This window comes from Siniperca chuatsi, linkage group LG14 (genome assembly GCF_020085105.1).
Source record: "Siniperca chuatsi isolate FFG_IHB_CAS linkage group LG14, ASM2008510v1, whole genome shotgun sequence".
Classification (NCBI taxonomy): domain Eukaryota; kingdom Metazoa; phylum Chordata; class Actinopteri; order Centrarchiformes; family Sinipercidae; genus Siniperca; species Siniperca chuatsi.
In genome coordinates, this window is record NC_058055.1 from 27,330,219 (window position 1) to 27,350,414 (window position 20,196).

The 20,196-nt window shown below is 40.2% G+C and overlaps 1 protein-coding gene across 3 annotated transcripts in view; it reads right to left on the reverse strand.

Annotated features, from left to right (window-relative positions):
• Positions 1–20,196, reverse strand: part of wwc1 (WW and C2 domain containing 1) — a 65,670-nt gene that overhangs the window by 35,623 nt on the left and 9,851 nt on the right. For all 3 annotated transcript variants that reach the window (XM_044222819.1, XM_044222818.1, XM_044222820.1), the window contains 5 exons: positions 11,634–11,743; positions 10,782–10,985; positions 9,179–9,255; positions 5,814–5,893; positions 1,529–1,658 (listed from right to left, as the gene is read on the reverse strand). In XM_044222819.1, the coding sequence (XP_044078754.1) occupies positions 1,529–1,658; positions 5,814–5,893; positions 9,179–9,255; positions 10,782–10,985; positions 11,634–11,743 (601 nt within the window). The remainder of the gene's footprint in view (positions 1–1,528; positions 1,659–5,813; positions 5,894–9,178; positions 9,256–10,781; positions 10,986–11,633; positions 11,744–20,196) is intronic.

Here is a 20,196-nt window from a genome sequence, read left to right on the forward strand (position 1 = left end):
ACAGGCTGTCATCACCACGGCTGAGGTGCGACACTAAAACACCACCTGCCTCCCTGCAGCCTCAGCTCCTCTCAGTCACTAAATCTCTTTTAGTACATCAGGCCTTTTTCTGAGCAATATAATGTAAAGTGTTTTAACACACGTACAGACTCTCCCGAGAGTCATCTGATGCCCTCATCTCCTCACCCCACAGTCCGCCTTCATTCCCTTGCCTCATTCCCTTGCTTATACTCCAACTTCATCTTCTTACACTGTTCATTTTAATATTCTCTTCACCACAGATCACTTCCTGTCACAGCTTTGTAACTAATACTGTACCTCAAATAAGCCAGAGGGTTTCAATTCTGGTCCTTGGCACATTTTATTCCATCTATTTAGGGACGATTTATACCTGGGATTTAAGGTGAATGCTGTTAAATACCTATTAAAAGGAAAAATACACACAGCACATTTGCCCAGTCGCAGGAACAAATGAACATAGCTCAGGAACACAACAACCTTTTTTCTAAAGAACACAATAAACCTTTTGTTCAGGGTCAACTGATGTGTTGTGTGGACCTTCCATCCCCACTCATTTAATCCCACAACCCATACCGATCTCTCAAAATAGAGTAGCAGAGAGACCTTCTGAAGTGGGCAAAGCACTGACTGACTGCCTAAAAACTGGTGCAGTTCTGTAGCTGACAATGACCTCCCTACAACACAAAATAAAAACTACATCTTGTGCTTTGATTTGAAATTAAAATGTTGCTGCAATTCAAATTGTCCCAATTACAGCAATATTTAAATCCTTTTATTTGTGTGGAAAGATGCACATCACGGCGTGGCCTTGCTGTGATTTCTGACATGATCCACGTGGCTCTTGGTATCAGATGTCAGAATGTGGATTATCTGTCTCTCCTCTTTCCTTCTTCTTTTGTCCGTCAAAGAGTTGATACTGGAGCCGATCAAGTCAACTTCCTGCAGCGACCTTTAAACAATGCTAAGCTTTCACATACACAACACATCCGTACTAAAGTTTACTCCGCCCGTGTTCGAGTTTTCAGTCTTTCGATAAGTGAGATGAGCTATTACAAAAATATCTGTCAAATTACGAAAACAAAATGAAGGTACTTTTTCCAATAAAGCCCAAATTAACTGGATTTGATTTTTGATCTGACACCTTATTCGAAACACCTATGCAACTGGTACTATATTTTACTGACCGTAACTCCATAAATGACTATATTCAGTTGCTAAAGGGTCTTAACAAACAAAATTTGAATTTAAAATTGTGTGTGTAAAATGTTTAAAATGTTCTTGGTTTTTAAATTATTAAGAGGTTGCATCTGCTTTTGGAAAATGTTCAACCAAACTGAGTAACGTCAAACTAAAGTTGTGCTACCAAGCTGAGCCCGACGAGTCTCAACCGTTATGGGGTTTTGAGTCGGGTTTGGTTGGCTCATTTCCCATCTGTGTTCCATGAAAATGTTTTTTAGAGTGACTTGACTTTTAGTGTTTGTTCCCTCCATTACAAATGTCTTTTTACCTGCATGAGTTCCTGTTTCTCCTTCTCCCCAGAGCTGATGGCATCTCGGATGGTGCGGACCTCGCTGAGGATAGCCTGCGCCTCCTGCAGCTTGTAGCCATACGGGCTGTTGGACACCTTCAGGTCAATCCTGGAGGTCAGGAGGAGGGCGCAGGGAAAGAGACAGGAGATGAAGGTCAGTTTGGATGGTGAATTATAACACTGTAAGTCGCTGTAGGGTTTCAGCACAGATCACCTCATTCACTGTCAGCTGCTCTGGAAAGAAATGTAAAAAAGCATCCATTTCAAAGATCCAATGACTTTTAATTAGCTGCTTTTTTAATGTTTACACAGGGAACTGGGTCAGCTGAGCATACATGCTTTACAGCAACACTCACACATTTTCATACAGTTATACTCAGTGTCAAGTGAAAGCTGCCTAGTGTAATCACATCCTTTTACTAGCAGTCACTCAGCAGGCTTCACTGGAATCGTAGGCACTCAGTTAGATTTTGTTTACTTATTGTTTAAGGAAATACTGTCTAATTTATCTAAATTATGACATCAGAATCAGTATCAGTATCGGTCAGTATCAGAAATACTTAATTGATCCCCGAAGGGAAACTCTTGCTCTCGCAGCAGCTCGCCTTTACGTCAGTGCACACAGGAGAAGTACTAGCAAACGATATGATACACTATAAAACAGGTCAGAAAATAAATTAAGTATCAGGTCGGTATAAGTATAAGATAAACTAAGTGTCGAGTACCAAGTGGGTTTACTGGTTGATGAAGAAGTACAGTATAAAATACAGTGTCACCAAATATGTAATAAGTAATGAGCAGAGGTGCATGTACTGTCAAGAGTAATAGAGGTATATAATATCAATACAATAAATAAGAAAAACTAACATGGGAAAACTAATGTTGCACGGGAGTAGTACACAGAATATTGCACAATTATTATTAATTATGGCGGAGATGTAATGATCAATGTCCAGTTTAGTGACTTCGGGTCATACAGACTGACACTTAGAGGGAGGAGTTAAAGAGTCTGATGGCCACAGGCAGGAATGACTTCCTGTGGCGCTCTGTGGTGCATTGTGGGGGGATGAGTCTTCCGCTGAAGGTGCTCCTTTGTTTGACCAGCACGTCATGACATTGTTTACGCTATACTGGGTTAACACTCAGTACTGAAAACATACGAAAACTCAGGTATTGTATTGACTCCTTATACTTGTTCAGGTGTCTGACAACAGAAAGGGGGGAATTATGTTAATGAGAACAACTCAATTATGAGTTCTGCTGTATTAAAACTGTATAGGCGTTCGTGTAGAGCAGGAGGTGACTCAGCAGAGTAATGGGGCTGTCTGTCCCACTCCTGTCCACACCAGATGGCTATAATGAACATTGTTTTGCCAAAATAAGAGGAAAAAAAGATTTAGCCATTTTCCTGTTGGTTAGGCATTTCAATGTGGACGGAAAACTTTTCGAAAACAACCTGAAAATGCTAATGTAAACGTAGACTGTTTCGCAGTTAAAATGCGTTTTCACATACAGACGGCTTTGTGTCAACAAGTACAAGTTCAAATGTTTGCTCAACTACCAGGTAACACACATGAGATCCTGTTTTTGGCTGTGGGCAGACTGGGAAGACCCAGCTGCTGGGAGAACAGACAGAAGAGACGCTGCAGGAAACAGCCATCAGAGGCAGCAGCAGCTATGTAAATCCTGTCAGCAAGTCATGCATGCATCTGAATAACAGGTCCTTCCACATTCTTCAGAGAGGGAAGAGGGGGAGGGAGGTTCGGACAGAGAGAGAGGGAGAAAACAAGGTACGGAGAGAATGAGGAAGTGAGGAGGGAGAGAGGCACTTGTCTGTAACAGGCAGAAAGAACAGGTAATCCTCCCTAAGTCCTTCTCAAACATGGACTTATGCTGAGTGAAAACAGTGTTATGAAGCTTTTTATTTTTAAATCACAATGGTCGCTTTACAATAACAGAGAGAAAGAGACATTTAACAGATACTTCAGAAGCTGAAACTTTGAACTTACTACTGTCACACACTTTAAAGTGACCCTGAAATTCTACGCTATACTGTACATTTTAAATGAGTAAAATAGTTTCTTTCTTGGACTACCAGGTACAGTCGTGGTCTCAAGGTCAGGGGCGCTGTCCTTTACTTTGACAAACACAGCTCCTGCTCCCGTTTGGGCTAACATCTGCTTTTGTGACGTGTCCTTATCCAACACACAGAATCCCTCCCTGTGTGGGTGCTGGGTGACCTCTGACCTCAAATAGTCTCCAAAAGTTTGAGCTGTAGAGGCAGTGCCCTGTCATTTATACTGCCTCATATTATTCAATACATATGGCCAAAGGTATATGGACACTCAAGCCCTACTGATAATGGATTTTTTAAGCCGATATCAATATCAATATTAGAGACTGAATTAAAAAAACAGACAATACATTGACTGATGTTTGTTTTTAAAGGGGTTCTCTTGTGATTTAGTATCGCACTTCCATAAAATTGTGAGAAAGAACTATCAAAATTGGTAAAGCAGAGGCCAAGATATCCTGACGTCTAGTCTCTTGTATGGGTCAAGCTCCAAAAACAAAGGATCCTACACTTCCCATAATGCTGTTTGAGAGCGTCTTCTGGTAAATTTCTGCCTTCCTACACTGTTAATCATCTTGTGTATCTTATCAACCCCAGGTTGGTAACCACTGGTCTAAAATACTATTGTATGCTACAGCATTAGTAGTTCCCTTCAGTGAAACTAACATAGCATAACCAAGAAAAAAGCACACTAAAGTATAAGAACAGGGTTGTCTACATACTTTTGGCCATACAGTGTATTATATTGTCACTTTTCTGTTCTGCGTATGAGAAAACACCCTCTCATGCACCAATATTTTGTGAAATCTTATCAGGAGCTGAATGTGCGGCTGCATTCCAGTCTAAGCATATCCACATTTCTGCAAACAGTCATTGGTTGTTGAATGCCATCTGATGACTGTAACAGGAGAGGAAAGTCACGAAGGAATGCCGTCCAACCACTCTGCCTCAGCTACTCTTTAATCCTCCTGACACTCTCACTGTGCTGTGTGAGGCAAGACAAACAGACCGGACATTCCTGTTCAATTCAACATTGACCAACAGCGGATCGGCATGTCGGCTTTCCAATGTGGTGAATTTCAAAAACAAAAAAAAAAATCACAGAGCCTCAGTCTGAGATAAAGAACAAATGGAAGAATGGATCCCTTTCAAATCAGCATTCCTGTCTGATGGCTTCGCTGGTACGCCTTGCACTTTCTAAAGAACTTACTTCATATTCTGAGGTGTAGAAGTAGGTCAGATAGAAGGGGGTGTTTCCCTTTCAATTCCACATTCTTCAGCTGCTCTTCCATTGGTGCATATATAGTGTTTAATGATCAGATGGAATGTGTGATAATGCTGAGGCAATAACTGGGGTGATAAGCAAGTCTACTGCACCTTAGTTTCTAACTAACTTGCATCAGTTGGAGCAACATATTCGCATTTACAGTTACATGCTGTTTAACAGTGCAAGATTACAGGAAGTCTCGACTCCTTCATCTCTACTGTACAGCAATATTCCCGTGATGCCTGAGTGATCGTGTCGTAGATAAGGATAAGAGGACTGCCGGTTGGACAAAACAAGACATATGAAGAAGTCACCTTAAGGCTCTTGGAAGTTGAGATGGGCGTTTTTCACTAATTCTTAAAAATTGTATAGAGTGAACAATTCATTAATTGACCGACTGAAAATTAAAATACTCATCCCTAGTTCTGACTTTCTGAGCCAAATGTTTTACCCAGACCTTTAAAAAGCTAATTCCTAATAAAAAAATGAAAAAATTATCCATTAACCTTTAGGAGATGGCTGAAGATTGCCCCGGCACACTAGAACTCTCTCCACCACACACTGCACAGGTTTTAAGCAGTGAACATGAGTCTAAGTTGTTTTGCAGACAGAGGGTGAAACTGTAAAGACTGAGAGAAGGTCACACATACACTTGCTATTCAAGTCAGAGTCTGACTATCTTGCTTTGCTCGTCAAATTAAATTAGGAGGGCTGGTGGTGGCATAAAGCGTGAGGATCAAATCCCAGAGTCGGCTGTCAACAAATATACCTGTCAAAGTGCCCTTCAGCAAGTGTTCGAGGTGGAGGAGGATAGTGAATACGAGAGCACACATCAACCACAAACACCCCTTGGACAAAGAGAGGTAAAACAGCGGGACAAGAGCTTCAGTATTTGTGCGAGGATGTCAGGATGCACCACTTACTCTTTGAGGGTCTCAAAGCCTTGTTCTTTGTACAGCAGCTCCTGCTTCATACAGGCCAGGTCCCGCTTCAGCTTGTTCACCTGAGACACAGAGAAGAGAAAGAGAAATATTTTAAAGAATAAGGCTGGCGATATTTTCTATTTTTGTTATTGCCAACAAACCCTGTTAAAAGCCCAAAACCAACAATGTGTTGGTCCATCTCTCAATACTTTCTGACTCCCCTACCCTGTCTGTGGCACTCAAGTCCATCGGTTCTTACTTTAAAAGTTGATCACAAATATATAGTTTCATTTTTTAAAAAGGCTAAATAATTTCCTCTAACAGCTGGTCACTGTAGTTTTCAGCACGTTACTCAAACAGGAGTAAACAAGGTTGTTGTTGGGGACTATTTTCAGCTGTGGATTAATACACATTTGGTGCTTTAGTGAGTATTTGGGGCAGCAGGATGGTGTATGTGTGATTGAGTCGAAATAAACTACAGTGTGTGTGTTTATGGTGATGAATAATCTTATTACTATTACTTATTACATATTTGGTGACACTTTATTTTATACTGTACTTTCATCATCAACCAGTAAACCCACTTGGTACTCGACACTTAGTTTATCTTATACTTATACCGACCTGATACTTAATATATTTTCTGACCTTGTTTTATAGTGTATCATATTGTTTTCTAGTACTTTCTCCTGTGTGCACTGACGTAAAGGCGAGCTGCTGGAACAAAGAGTTTCCCTTCGGGGATCAATAAAGTATTTCTGATTCTGATTCTGATTCTGATAAGATATATCAGGCTTTGGATACACACACAAAACTTGTTAGTACATACTTTCATCGTTGGTTTTGGTCTTTTCATGAGATTTGTTGACAATAAGAAAAACAGAGAATATCACCAGACTACTTTAAGTTGAAAAGTCCAGAGCAGGGTGTCTACATGCATAAGCAAGTTAAATGTAAGACTTTTTAATGCCACCGTTTAATTACATTTAAGGCCAATTTTGCAATAAAAATAAACATCAAATGTGAAAATATAGGCGTACTCTTCTGAGTAAATACATATATTGTCAGTTCAAAATTATAAGTAAGGCAAAATGACAATAACTGGTTGAGTTAAAGAACATTTGTCCAAATGATGATTCACTACAATTGTCTTACAGCCAGAGTCGGGAGAATATCAAGGTAGAATTCAGCCAATTTCTATGCTGTAAGTCATTTAGACCCCTGTATTACAATTATGGTTCTCTGTTTTATAGTTTATACATGGCTTTTGAATAAATAGGTAAATGCCATCCTGTCTCATTTAGCCTACAGACTGCTGTCTGTTGTCATAATAACTCTCGTCAACTTCCTCGTGTAGACTGGACTGATGATTGCCCCACTTTTTACAGCTTGTCTTTTGCCCAAATATTGGTGGAGATGGACGATTATTTACAAGGCAATGTTTCCTACACATTATTTAGCCAATATCATTCCTCATATCTATATTCTGAATAGGGAATGTACGAGGGACTGCGTGATGCGAATCACCAGTTCAAGCTGACAGGTGCAATGACATAAATGAGACTTGCTCTGAAATACTGGAGATTAACAGCTAAACGGAAGCACTGGAGAAAGGGTTAAAATTATGGAGAAAGTAAACCCACAGATACTGGAGTGTTTGCAGGTTAGCTAACTAGCTAGCTCCCTCACGCCATCCAGACAGATGCTACGGTGTTCACCGGGGGACAAAGTTTGCAAACACGAATAGCTGAAACCTAAAAGACTGCAACAGGATAACAGAGGCATTCGAATTCATCTCTTGATTTCGCTTTTGATTAAATGTACAGGCGCTTGGAGTGAATTTTAGACCATGCTTACAGCATTCAATAAATAAAATATTGAATAACTTCCCAAACAGAATTTAAGACTATTTAATACTTTTTAAGACATTTTATTAGTAAATGTGAATTTAAGACATTTTAATACTTTTTAAGGACCTGCGGTGTAGTATTGAGAACTTCCAAATATAATTGAGGGAAGTATGAAAAGAACAAATCACATAAAAACAAAAATACAATTACGACAGCAGCCAATGTGGAATCCACACAAATCACATGTGGCAAGAATGAGTTGAGAATGCGGTCATGTGGCTTTAGACCAATTAAGCTGCTGAACTTGAGGGGGTGTGACTGGTGTTGGGTGCAGGTGACTCCGCTACATATTTGATCCACAGCCAGGAGGAGTGATCATATGGGGTGGTACCCTGTTTGAAATGTGATTTTCCTGCGAGTGAACAGTCAGTCCCGTTCGTAAAATCCAAAATATGCTTCTCGTTCACTACTAAGACAATTTCAACACAACATTTGCCTTTTGTTCTTTTCAAGATGAACAACCGGAACACATATCTGTAACCCCAAATATGAGCAGATTACAATTTCAAAATGAGATGGCAGATTTATATGACACACACACACACACACACAGCTTTCACCGAAACACTGTCTGTTATATCAAATTGTTAGAAGTATTTGTAGCAGCAGTAGTGGTCTTGCTAAAATAAGAGCGGCAGCAGAAGTAGACAAAATAAGGGTTGAAACTAACTGAACTAATCTGCTAATTATTTTCCAGATTAAATTGTTAGGTCTATATAATGTCAGAAAATAGTGGAAAAATTGCCATCACAGTGTCCAAGAATCCGAGGAGACTTGGACGTCTTGTTTTGTCCAAAACCTAAAGATATTCAGTTAACTATCATAGAGAAAAATCAAAGAATATTTACATTTGAGAAGCTGGAACCAGAGAATTTATGGAATTTTGCTTAAAAATAACGATTAATCAACTAATTATTTCAGCTGTAGACATAATAAATATGAAAATGACAGCTACTGACAGTAAGGATATTAAAAGTCAAAGTTTTATAAGAAATAGTGCTGAAATAATTTGCTGAAAAAACAGCAAACATCTGGTTCCAGCTTCAATGTGAAGATTTTCTCCGTTTATGTTTTAGTAAATTGAGTATCTTTGTGTTTTGGACTGTTGGTCGGAAAAAAAAGATTTTCTGACATTTTATTGACAAAACAATGAACTGATTGATGGACAAACAAATTACAGATTAATCAGTGATGAAAATAATGTTAGTTAATAACAGCTAATAAGAAATGTTTATGTTTAGTAGATCAGGAGACTAACGTAGTCAGCAGATGTTTGTATGTCTGTGTGCTGTTAGTGTTTGTATAATTTTATGTGGACCCCAGGAAGACTAGCAACCGCTGTTGTGGAAGCTAACGGGGATCCGGAAAGAATAAAGGATAAAGATATCAGCCAGACACAAGCAGTCCAAGCATGATAACAGGTCATGTGGTTGAAGTAGGAGGAGAGGCTCTTACCCGACTTTTGGCTGTGGCTATTTCTGCTTTTAGGATGTCTGGGTCGTACTTGCTGGACGAGGATGATCTGGAATTCACTGCAGGACAGGTTAAGATATGAAGAGAAAAGAGAGGTGTTAAAGGATGTATTTTTTTGTATTACACCAAGGAGGGATGACAGAAGAGACACCTGAGCAAGAGAGACAGAACCGTCACCTAAAGTCACTGTGCGGAATTGTGTATATAGCTGCTAAACTGAAGCAATCTCAAGAGAAATGTCAACTTGTTTTTTCTGTCAAGACTTAAAAGAAAATCTGAGATGGTATCTAAGAAAAAAAAAGCAACACTGACGACAAAAGAAACCTATAAAGCACTTCCTCCCTCCTTATCTTCCGTTCCCTCAAAAGGTCAGCACTGTCGAGGCATTTTCCACACAAAATTGCGTGTCAAAATTCACCAAACCAGAACGCCCGGATTTACTTTGCTTCCCCGAGTGAATCCGCTGACACTGACATAACGCTGCTGCTACCAATCATCTTGACCTAATGCTTTCCCCTCCTCACGATGACCGACAGGATGACATCATATGGTAGTAATAAAGTTAAAATTATCGTTAGCCACACCTGTTTTGTTACCAGTTGTGTTGGTGCTAAACACGAGGCATTTCGCAGTCATGAGGTAGTTGTCAACTGCAGCTTTTTAAAAGTAAAGCTGCAATCAGAAAGGTTGCTGAGTCAGTTGGTGTTTATTGGGTCCTATTGTCCACACAGCTTTGTTAAAATATACAAGTTAATAAAACCTTTATCTTTTCCTTCTTTTTCATTTTATTTATTTATTTATTTTTATTTATTTCATTTTAGTTTCATTTTCCCCTTTAATTAACTTTATTTAATTTGTTGTTCTTATTTAAATGTTTTCTTATCTTTTTTTACCTTTAATTTATTTATTTTCATGTTTCCCTTTACGTTAAGTTATTTACTTTTATTCTTACTTTAAATGTTTCTTTTGTCTTTGTTTTTTCATTTTATTCTCTTAATTTTTCCCTTTGATTTTCTTTTCTCTCTCTCTCTCTCTATTCTTTCTTTTTCTTGATTATTTTCTTTCTATTTTTTTGTCTTCTTGAAATCCAAATGTATGTATAAACGGTTTCATTGCTATTATCACTGACATAGTGTTCATTTATTGAGTGATTACAGGAGTAATTAGGGAGCTGAACGCAGCAGAGAAGATTCTCACATGTGTGACTGAAGCTTGTGCTTTTATTGTAAACTCGTCTGTGTGTGGTTGTTCGACCCAGAGCGAGACTGGCGTCGGTCAGTACAGCTGAGTCTTGTTTTTAATAGCGTAGCCACGATAATTAAAGGTTTTTAGCTTTTATTGTTTAACAGAGCAGTGTGCCTTGATTTTCTGGAGGGATCTTTTCCCTCTGTTGTGGACAGTATTTGCTTAGCCATGCAGCAGAAGTGCCTGCTTTGTGTTACATCGCTGTCAGATCCAAGCAGCACTTCCTGTCTTGTTTTTCTATTTCCAAACTCCGCTTCCTATTCCCACTTTCAAAAACATCCCTACATGTAAAATTAATTAAGCTACACCATGTCTGTGGTTTCTCCTCCACAGTACTCACAGCTGGTCTGTGACGTCGACTTGTCCCTCCACGTGTCATTGAGCTGCCGGTACTCCTGCTGCGCCAGGCGGAGCCTCTGCTCCTTCACCTGGTAGATCTCCTTCTGGGCACTGAGTGCATCGCGGGCCACAGCCAGGTAGTCCCGCAGCATGATCTCCTGCTCCCGCTGCCACTGGGCCCGCGGGTCCTCCAGCTGGGTGCTCTCTGGAGGAAAAGAAGGTGAAGAGGAAGAAAATGAGAGGAGGAGGAGGAAGATTTAAGCAAAAAGACAAACATGTTCGTCGGTTTGCACCATTTATATTGAAATTGTGATGGTCGGGTTTGCAGCGTTGTTTGTCTGGTTTAAAATCAACAGATGTCTGCGGCCAAATTCTAGTTGCAGAATATATAGATAAAATCTTCAATATGGCTCTGCAAAATCAGATATGAGGGCTATGAGTTATCAAACTTATCACATTACTTTTATTTTTTCTGGTTAACTTTGACAATAAATAAGCTTTCAGCTTTGGCATAACAATGATGAAGACTGATAAGACACTTCCTGATGAAACGATGATTATACGTTCCAAATATGGTGACTATTGCAGTCGTTTCTTCCAGTTTATGCAAAGCGTAACATAATATCCAATGTTAAGTCTGCTCATTAAATTACTAAAATACCCAAGTTCTTATGTCATCTTCACAGTTATGGCACACAACAGAAAATACAAAAACATTGAAATACTTGAGAGTTAACAAGAGACAAGGAACAGGAATGATACAGGGTAAAATGGAGAATAAAGATGGGATTGAGTTGAACAGGGAGAGTCGGGTGAAGAGACGAGCAATAAGAATAACAGACAGTAAACTTACTGGTGTTGTGGTCGACATAGTACGCTCCGACGACGGGGTCGTACGCCTCCTCCCAACCGACTGGCAGCTCATCCCCGATGCAGTCAGCAAACGTCAGAGGCTTCGTGTGCCTGACGAAAACAGAATCAGAAAATAGATTCAGAAACAGAAGCCTCTCCACTGTGAGCAACAAACATCATAGACCTCGTCAGTCTGAGAGACATATATATGTACATTTGTGATGTATGTGTGTGTCTGTGCCTGTAAACACAAACATTTGACCCTTCTGAACACTCCCTTAAGCTTTCTCACATTTGACAAATTATCTAAATTAAACTGTCCTAACTTTTCACTCTAAATTCATATACAATAACTAAAGATATAAAATAGGTACACATGATAATTAATGAACATGTTTAACCAGCTTTTTATAATTCATACCAGACTGGTGTCACGAGTTAACCTTTGACTGCTGCTGTTCACACTAAAGCAGTTCTCAGTGGCATTTTGGATGATCAATTAATGCTTTACGTCATTATGAAAAAAGTTGTATTAGCTGGTTTCAGCTTCACAACTGTGTAAAAGTCCTGCTTTTCTGTGTTTCACATCATTGTGAATTGAGTACCTGAGAGTCTTCTACAGACTAAATAAGCAGCTTCAAGACTCTTTCACCTCTAGGATTAGCATGTGTCACCATTTTCACACATTTTTACTAAACTTTCGATTGAATAAGCAGAAAAATGATTGACACATTAATAACATAATGACTGTAATCATTGGTTGCAGCTCAGCGTGACTGTTTACAAATCACTGCTAAACCACAGAATTATGATAATGAATCAACACTCAGCTCCACTGTGTTTGGCTGGGAGCTGAATCCTCAAAAACAAAACCCCAACAGTCATCAGCAGGACAGCACACCAATTAGGCTAAATGATTTATTAATGCACAGACATTTTGGACAGACACCCTTCCTCAGTGCGCAAACCACAGAAATGCACCAAACCTTGTACAAATCTGTATGGCTTTCAGTTCACTAAGTGCTTACATTGAGATTAGGCTGTGTAGGCTACACGATGAAGTGGATGTATCTTTCTTTTTCACTGAAATTGTTCTAGAGCTGAAACAATTAGTTCATTAATCGATTTGTCAATCAATAGGAAATTAATCGGCAACCATTTTGATTATCAATTAATCGTTTCAGACATTTACTTAAGCAAAAATGCCAAAAATGATTGGTTCCAGCTTCCCAAATGTGAGAATTTGTCATTTTTCTTTGTGTTCTGTGACAGCAAACTGGATACTATTGGTCGGACAAACAGCAATTTGAATACAAGTCAACTCGAGCTTTAGGAAATTTTTTCATAGTTTTATAGACCAAATAACAATTAGCAGATTAATCGATAACGAAAATAATTGTTATTTACAGCCCTAAATTCTGTAGTAACCCTAAAACGATGCTACAGTTATTATAGAAACCTGTGATCAGCCTTCTATAACAAAACCAAACGGTGTCAGACCCACATTAAAACACGGTCTGAATAATGACCAAAACATGGATTTATCCCAGATCACTGTGTTTGTCTGAGAGCAGTTTCAGGAGGAGGAGGTAGGGTGAGTGTGTGTGTGTGTGTGTGTGTGTGTGTGGGTGAATGGACGGGGTGGGTAGTCTGGTGTGTCACTGAGTGTGTCAGACAGTCCTTTATTCACCTCCGAGGGGCGAAAAGGAGAAGGGGGGGAGGAGGTAGCTCTAGCCAGCCACAATAGGAGGAAACCGGCCTGTGGCATTCCACAAGCAGCGCTGACGCATCGCCTGGAGGTTTCTGGGGCAACCCTCGGCCTTACCGCCGCCTTACACTGCGAGTTCACTGCAGCCGCGATGGGGAAAGTAACCAACTTTACATTTTGTTTTGACATAAGTGAGTGTGAGTGTTTCAGTGAGCCGCAGATTTTAATCCCACCTGGACAGTTAATGATGACGTTGATTAGTTTCTACTTCAACAGCAGTGAAAATCACCATGTAACGAAAGGAATGTGTGATACGACTTGTGTACAACGTGTTCTACGAGTAAAATATTCCTTACATTTCCCAGTTTTATCTAAATGCTTTGTTAAATTGCCTTTAGTCATGTTTTTACATCTACTGATAATTAATATTCATTAGGGCTGTTCCAGTGTACTGCATAAACTGATATGATCCAGATCACTTAGTTCCTCTAGTCCCATAAACATTAGACTTCAGACAACTTATTATAAACGCCAGTCATACACCAAAGATACTGTGCTGCTAGACGTAGTTTTCATTTACACTATTCAAAAGGAAATATCAAATATAGATGTGAAAGAAGTATAACTCAGAGTGTTATTTCGTGTTTTATCACTGTTTGAGCCACAATGGACCCATTAATACTTTCCTAAGGGGTCGCTGCTCCATCCAAGGGGGACAGTAAACAATACTGTGAAAACTGTACATTTGTTTAATAAAAATTAAGACAATATGAGGATTGATATTACACATGTAATATTAGACATTTATCTAATTTTGTTACCACATTTTTAGGAAATTATAAAATCATACGGATGAAAAATAGGGCTGTATCTCGAACACCAAACCAATTTAATGTAGCTCACACTTAGTGAAAAAAGCGACACCATTGTGGTACTTAAAATAACTTTTATTATTCTAATCATAACGTTCAAAAGTGGAATTCTGTTTAGTGGTGACTGCTATGTAGTTGTTATGATAATAGTGACAAACTGCTGGTAAGTTACACCTGACAATCAAAACTGAAGATATAAGATATCATGTATATTGACCCTGTTCACAGCTCCCAGTCTTCACTTTAGCTGCTAAGCTAACATTACATTAGCAAACATAATCATTTCACAGACTGATAGGACATGAATGTCCACAGATCCCAATGAGGGGGTTAAAATATTGACGCAACGTGCTTAGAAGTATAACTGAGGGATTGTAGCATTTACTAGCATTAGCTTTCTACAACTTTCTCAAAAGCCGACAGTTTGATTTTGTAGTTTAGCTAACTGATATAGCTTATACAAAAAAATGAGACAGCATTGATCCTGCACTTGTTTTTTTTAGGGACATTGTAGTAACGGGCCATTTTATGTTTTATGGGGACACTGTCGGAAAGGTGCTCTGGCTGAAAATGAAAACTACTGTCTCGGTATGGGTATTGAAGCTCAAATATCATATCAACACTGGCCTCGAATAATATGAACCAATTCCCAGCCTTACAGCCAATCAGTAACCATCAACAATCAAGTAATTTCATAAATGTCATAAAAGCAATTAGACACATCATTCCTCTAAGCTCTGTCCATATCCCCATCCACAGTATCTGAAACATCACATGGGATGAACAAACAAACAAATGTACGGAAAACCACCTGAGGTGGCTTGTCTCCTCTGCTGCCTCTTGTGTTTCGTGACTGCAGATGCACACAAACACTGAGAAGCGGCTCACTGCTGAAGGGGGAAACTGAACTGGGTCTTTTTTCAGCTGATGAATAATGAAAGGGGGCCCGGAGAAGACCCCCTCAGCTTTGCTCTAAATTTAGCTCAGGAAGACAGGGAGGCTTCTGCCAACCGCTGATCCCAGAAAAAGCCGGCTGGTTGGCTGGCTGGGTATCCCACATCCCATTATTTGATTCCTCTCTCCTCTCACCCACTAAATCCTATCCTCTAATCGCTGAGCCGAGTCGCTGACCTAAACTCGGCGCTCTCCGTCACAGTTTCCCTCGGAGCGAAGGACCAGCTGGCAGCGGCGGCGGCCCTGCCTCCATTTCACTGTCAGTTATTCAATAGCCACTTGTAGTGCTGCTCACATGCTTCACTGCTTTAGTGCTCAAACTGCCTGCGATGGCTGTGGGAGCCCCCACATACTGGGAACAGGTATTATAGACAAAAACTGCTATCATGGTAATAATAAACAAATATCGCCATAATGCCACAACAATAAGAAAGAAATGTTTCATTATATTTATTATATTTATTATCCTGGGCCTTATATAGGCCCAGGATATACATTGGTGTGACCTTTTTGCTGTCTGATGGGACAGCTACAAGAAGAAGTCAACATATAACCGCAAATGTAATCCACCTTTGTTTTGAAGACTTGGCCAAAAAAAAAAGGAGACTGAACCTTATGCCAAACATGCTTCACCAACCAGTCATGTTCTTATAAACCAGACATATATATTTGGAGAAACACACTAAATGGACTGGTAAATGGCTGGCATTTATATAGCAGCTTTATACCAACTGCTGTGTTTCTCATTCACCCACACGCGTTCCTGGAAGGTGCGGGCCTTGCTCGTGGACAAGAGGAGCTAGGAATCAAACCAGCAACCTTGCGATTAGTGGACGACGTGCTCTACCTCCCGAGCCACAGCTGCACCCACGCTAGCGTCGAGTTGAATCTTGATAATTTGATGCAAATGTGTACCTTGTTTAGTGAGAACTCATGTTTTAAGCTAAATATTCTGACACAGCCTGCACGCAGCTTTTAGTGATTAATCCTTTTTTTTTTTTTTATTGCAGTATCATAATTTCCCCAAACTGTATGACCCATCTCTACTCGCTACTCTGACCATAACAGGAGAACTGCTGGTGGCACATTTCAAAGCTGTCCATGACAAGCGAGGATCTAACGATAGAGGGTAAAAGCCTCTGAGGCTAATTTGAGATTTTGATCTATGAATTTAAATAAATTCACTTGACATTTTGCTAATGCTGCTTGTGCGTCTACACAGGCTGTTGAGACAAATTTCACAGAGAAGTCAGCAACAGACAGCAACGGTTTTTCCTCAGTTGACAGGACTGACAGAAAGTTATTTTTCTAACTTGATGTTCTGGTTATTAAAACGTAACAGAACAATCTAAACTCCATCAAAACGCTGAATATCAAAATATCTGGGATGGGTTAGTTTGATTCCTTCCACATCCATAAATGACTACTTTGAAGATGTAATCTTTGAGATCAAATTGGTATCAGATTGCACAGCTTGTTGTCACATGGATCACTTGCATTGACAGCGTGCTGCTTGTTGACCTGTCCAAGCACTCACGCGTGTTTTTATGGCAGGTTAGTCAACTATTACTGGTGAAAACATTCATATGCATAGTCCACAACAGCGTGCACATGCACTCAATAACACACACACACACATTAGGGTTACACCTGTAGGATGATCTTGGCACTCCATACACAGAGACAGTTTTGTTTTCTCTGTACATCTAGTTTTTCTACCGCAAATTAGCCACATTTACGAGGCAATTACTGATTTTAAAAGGACGTAATGTGGAGAGTTTTAGCGTCATGTGATGGTCTGCATGTTTTTTAAGAAGCTTATTTGAGACTAAAACTCATGGAGAAAAACACTGAATTCTTGTGATGTTTTGGCATCAGAGTGGTCGAAAATTAATTTGCAGGTTATCAATACCGGAGCCATATCTGCCTTTAAAACTAGATGTCAGCGAAAGCCGAGTACACACACCCCCCCAGGTTTCACATACCAAGAAAAACAGCCAGGCCGGGCCCCAGTGCTCTAATGCAAACTGACAAAGCGTGGGGCAGAGTGCAAACACACAGGGAGGCGTGCTGCATATCTGAACGGTGAGTCAGACGACGACGCAGAGAAATGTTCATTCAGAGCAGCGTATAAATTCCTCAAGTCGAGTTATGAAGCTTCCAGCTACATTTCATAACCGCTCAAGGTCCAACAGTAAAACGATCTCTCACACACACTACCATATTCTCATTTCACCCTCACAGTGTGACCCATTATGCTTAACTGACAAAGCATCCAAATAAAATGTGACGCCGCGTTATCTGGCAGATAACATTCCTTTCACCTGACGATATGCATTCAGTGCGTCACTGCAAGGGTGGATGGATGATATTGCATTCTTGAGAATTTATAAAGGCTTCATAGGCAGCTTTGGCCGTTGCCTTTTTTTTTAAATGTTCTTTTCCATCTTTTGTTATCCTATTTGTTTTATTTTTTTCTCATTTTAATCCTCTTGAAGGTCTGCAGGAACCTTAATAGGCTGAGTAAGTTTTAAGAGCCCACGGTCACCTTTTAAATACGACTGCATAACTCACAAACAGAATGTCCTGTTAATTTAAAAAAAATGGGTAATTTTCTTTTTTATTGTACTTTAATAAGGGTTTGTTCAGAATAATTGGCAAAGTGGCAAAAAAAAAAAAAAACAGGTCATGACAAGAGAAGAGAAAAAAATGAGATTTGAATGTTAAAAAAAGAAAGACAACAAGCCTGTAATGGTGTCAAAACGAGGCTTGCTGTCTATCTTCATTCCGAAAGCCCGGACTGTAATGGGAAGGTTTTCACATGACTGCAGCCGTAAATTCAAAGCTGGCTGTTCCTTGATTTTCTTTTATGTTTCTGTCTCCTCAACTTTCCATCTCGGAGAACTTCTCTTCTTCTCGTCAATGATCATTGCAAACTTCACAGAAATATTAGAGAATGATGGCTCTGAGCCTCCTTGCACCTGGTTACTTGCAACCCTTATAATGTAGGTATCAAAGCTTATTTCACTTACTGCACTCATGCAAAGTGGGTAAGACCATTATGTAAATACCAAAAATGTAAATGTTTCTGAGGCTAAACAGGCAGACAAGTTTTTGCTGACATTGTAATGCAAAGCAAACAGCAGATATTCATCATCATTTGTCAATATTCATCAATCATCTGAAATGCAGCAGTAATGTAATTCAAGAGTGAACTGCAAAGGACTAAGAACTTTAAAGGAAACATACACTGGAAAACATGTTAAGTATAGGTGACAGCCTTACATTTCTGGGCCTATTTTTTTGTTGTTGTTGCATTGTTCTTACTCCCACAGATAAATAACTGGTCAGCTGTGTCGGGACGTTTTTCCAGTAAGTACAACAAAGTTTGAGAGTGGGAAATATTTCAGCAATCTTAACCTTCTTTGCTTCCTCTTTCCTGCATAAGTAGTGAAGTGTGGCTTAGGTAATATGACACAGAAGAGAACAGAAATGTTTGTATCTGTGACTGAGTGACAGGGCAAAAAGAAAACAGATGTGTTCATGTGGTGGCAGCTCACAGCTGGATGTACTGTCCTGCAACTAATGGCTACTTTCATTATTGATCTGTCAATCTATCAATTACGTTTTTGGATGAATTTAGTCTATAAAATCTTAGAAAGTATAGACCAAGTGCAAGCTCCCAGAGCCCACAGTATCATCTTCCAGTTGCTCAACTTGTCTGAACAGTTAAAAGTTCAAAAAAAGCTAAAAGTCAGTTTATAATGATATCTGCAGTGGTCTGCAACACTGGGGCCCCTCAGGGGACTGTCCTCTCGCCCTTCCTCTTCACCATCTACACCACGGACTACAGCTGCTACACAGAGTCCTGCCACCTTCAGAAGTTTTCTGATGACTCTGCGGTGGTGGGATGTATCAGCGGTGGTGATGAGACTGAGTTCAGGGCTGTGGTGGGGAACTTTGTCTCATGGTGCGAGCAGAACCATCTGCAGCTCAACGCGACAAAGTCTAAGGAGCTGGTCGCAGACCTACGAAGGGCCAAGGCACCAGCGACCCCGGTTTCCATCAAGGGGGTCAGTGTGGACATGGTAGAGGACTACAAGTACCTGGGAGTACACATGGATAACAAACTGGACTGGGCTAAGAACACTCAAGCTGTTTACAGGAAGGGCCAGAGCCGCCTCTGTTTCCTGAGGAGGCTGAGGTCCTTCAACATCTGCCGGACAATGCTGAGGATGTTTTATGAGTCTGTGGTGGCCGGTGCTGTCCTGTATGCTGTTGCATGCTGGGGCAGCAGGCTGAGGGCAGCAGGCTGAGGGCAGCAGGCTGAGGGTAGCAGGCTGAGGGCAGCAGGCTGAGGGCAGCAGGCTGAGGGCAGCAGGCTGAGGGTAGCGGACGCCAACAGACTCAACAAACTGATCTGTAAGGCCGGTGACATTGTGGGGGTGGAGCTGGACTCTCTGGCGGTGGTGTCAGAGAGGAGGATGCTGGGTAAACTACACGCCATCTTGGACAGCGTCTCCCACCCGCTCCATGACGTGCTGGTCAAGCAAAGGAGCACCTTCAGCGGAAGACTCATCCCCCACAATGCACCACAGAGCGCCACAGGAAGTCATTCCTGCCTGTGGCCATCAGACTCTTTAACTCCTCCCTCTAAGTGTTAGTCTGTATGACCCTATAAACCCCTGTTTAATACTAATATACTCTGTTTTCAGTTTAATATTCCCTGTTTATTGATATTTATTCATACTTCTATTACTGCTGTGCAATATCCTCCGTCTCATAATCATCTTAATAAGCTACACTTAACTTGACAGTACTCATTATTGCACTATTACTTATTACTTATATTATTACATTGTATTATACCGTACATACTTAACCTGTAAATCCACTTTGGTACTTACACTTATTTAGCTTTTATACTTTTATCCACTTTGTACTTAATTTTTCTGACCTGTATTATATTTGATTTGCTTAGTACTTCTATTTCTGTGTGCACTGACGTGATAATGAGCCGCTGTAACGAA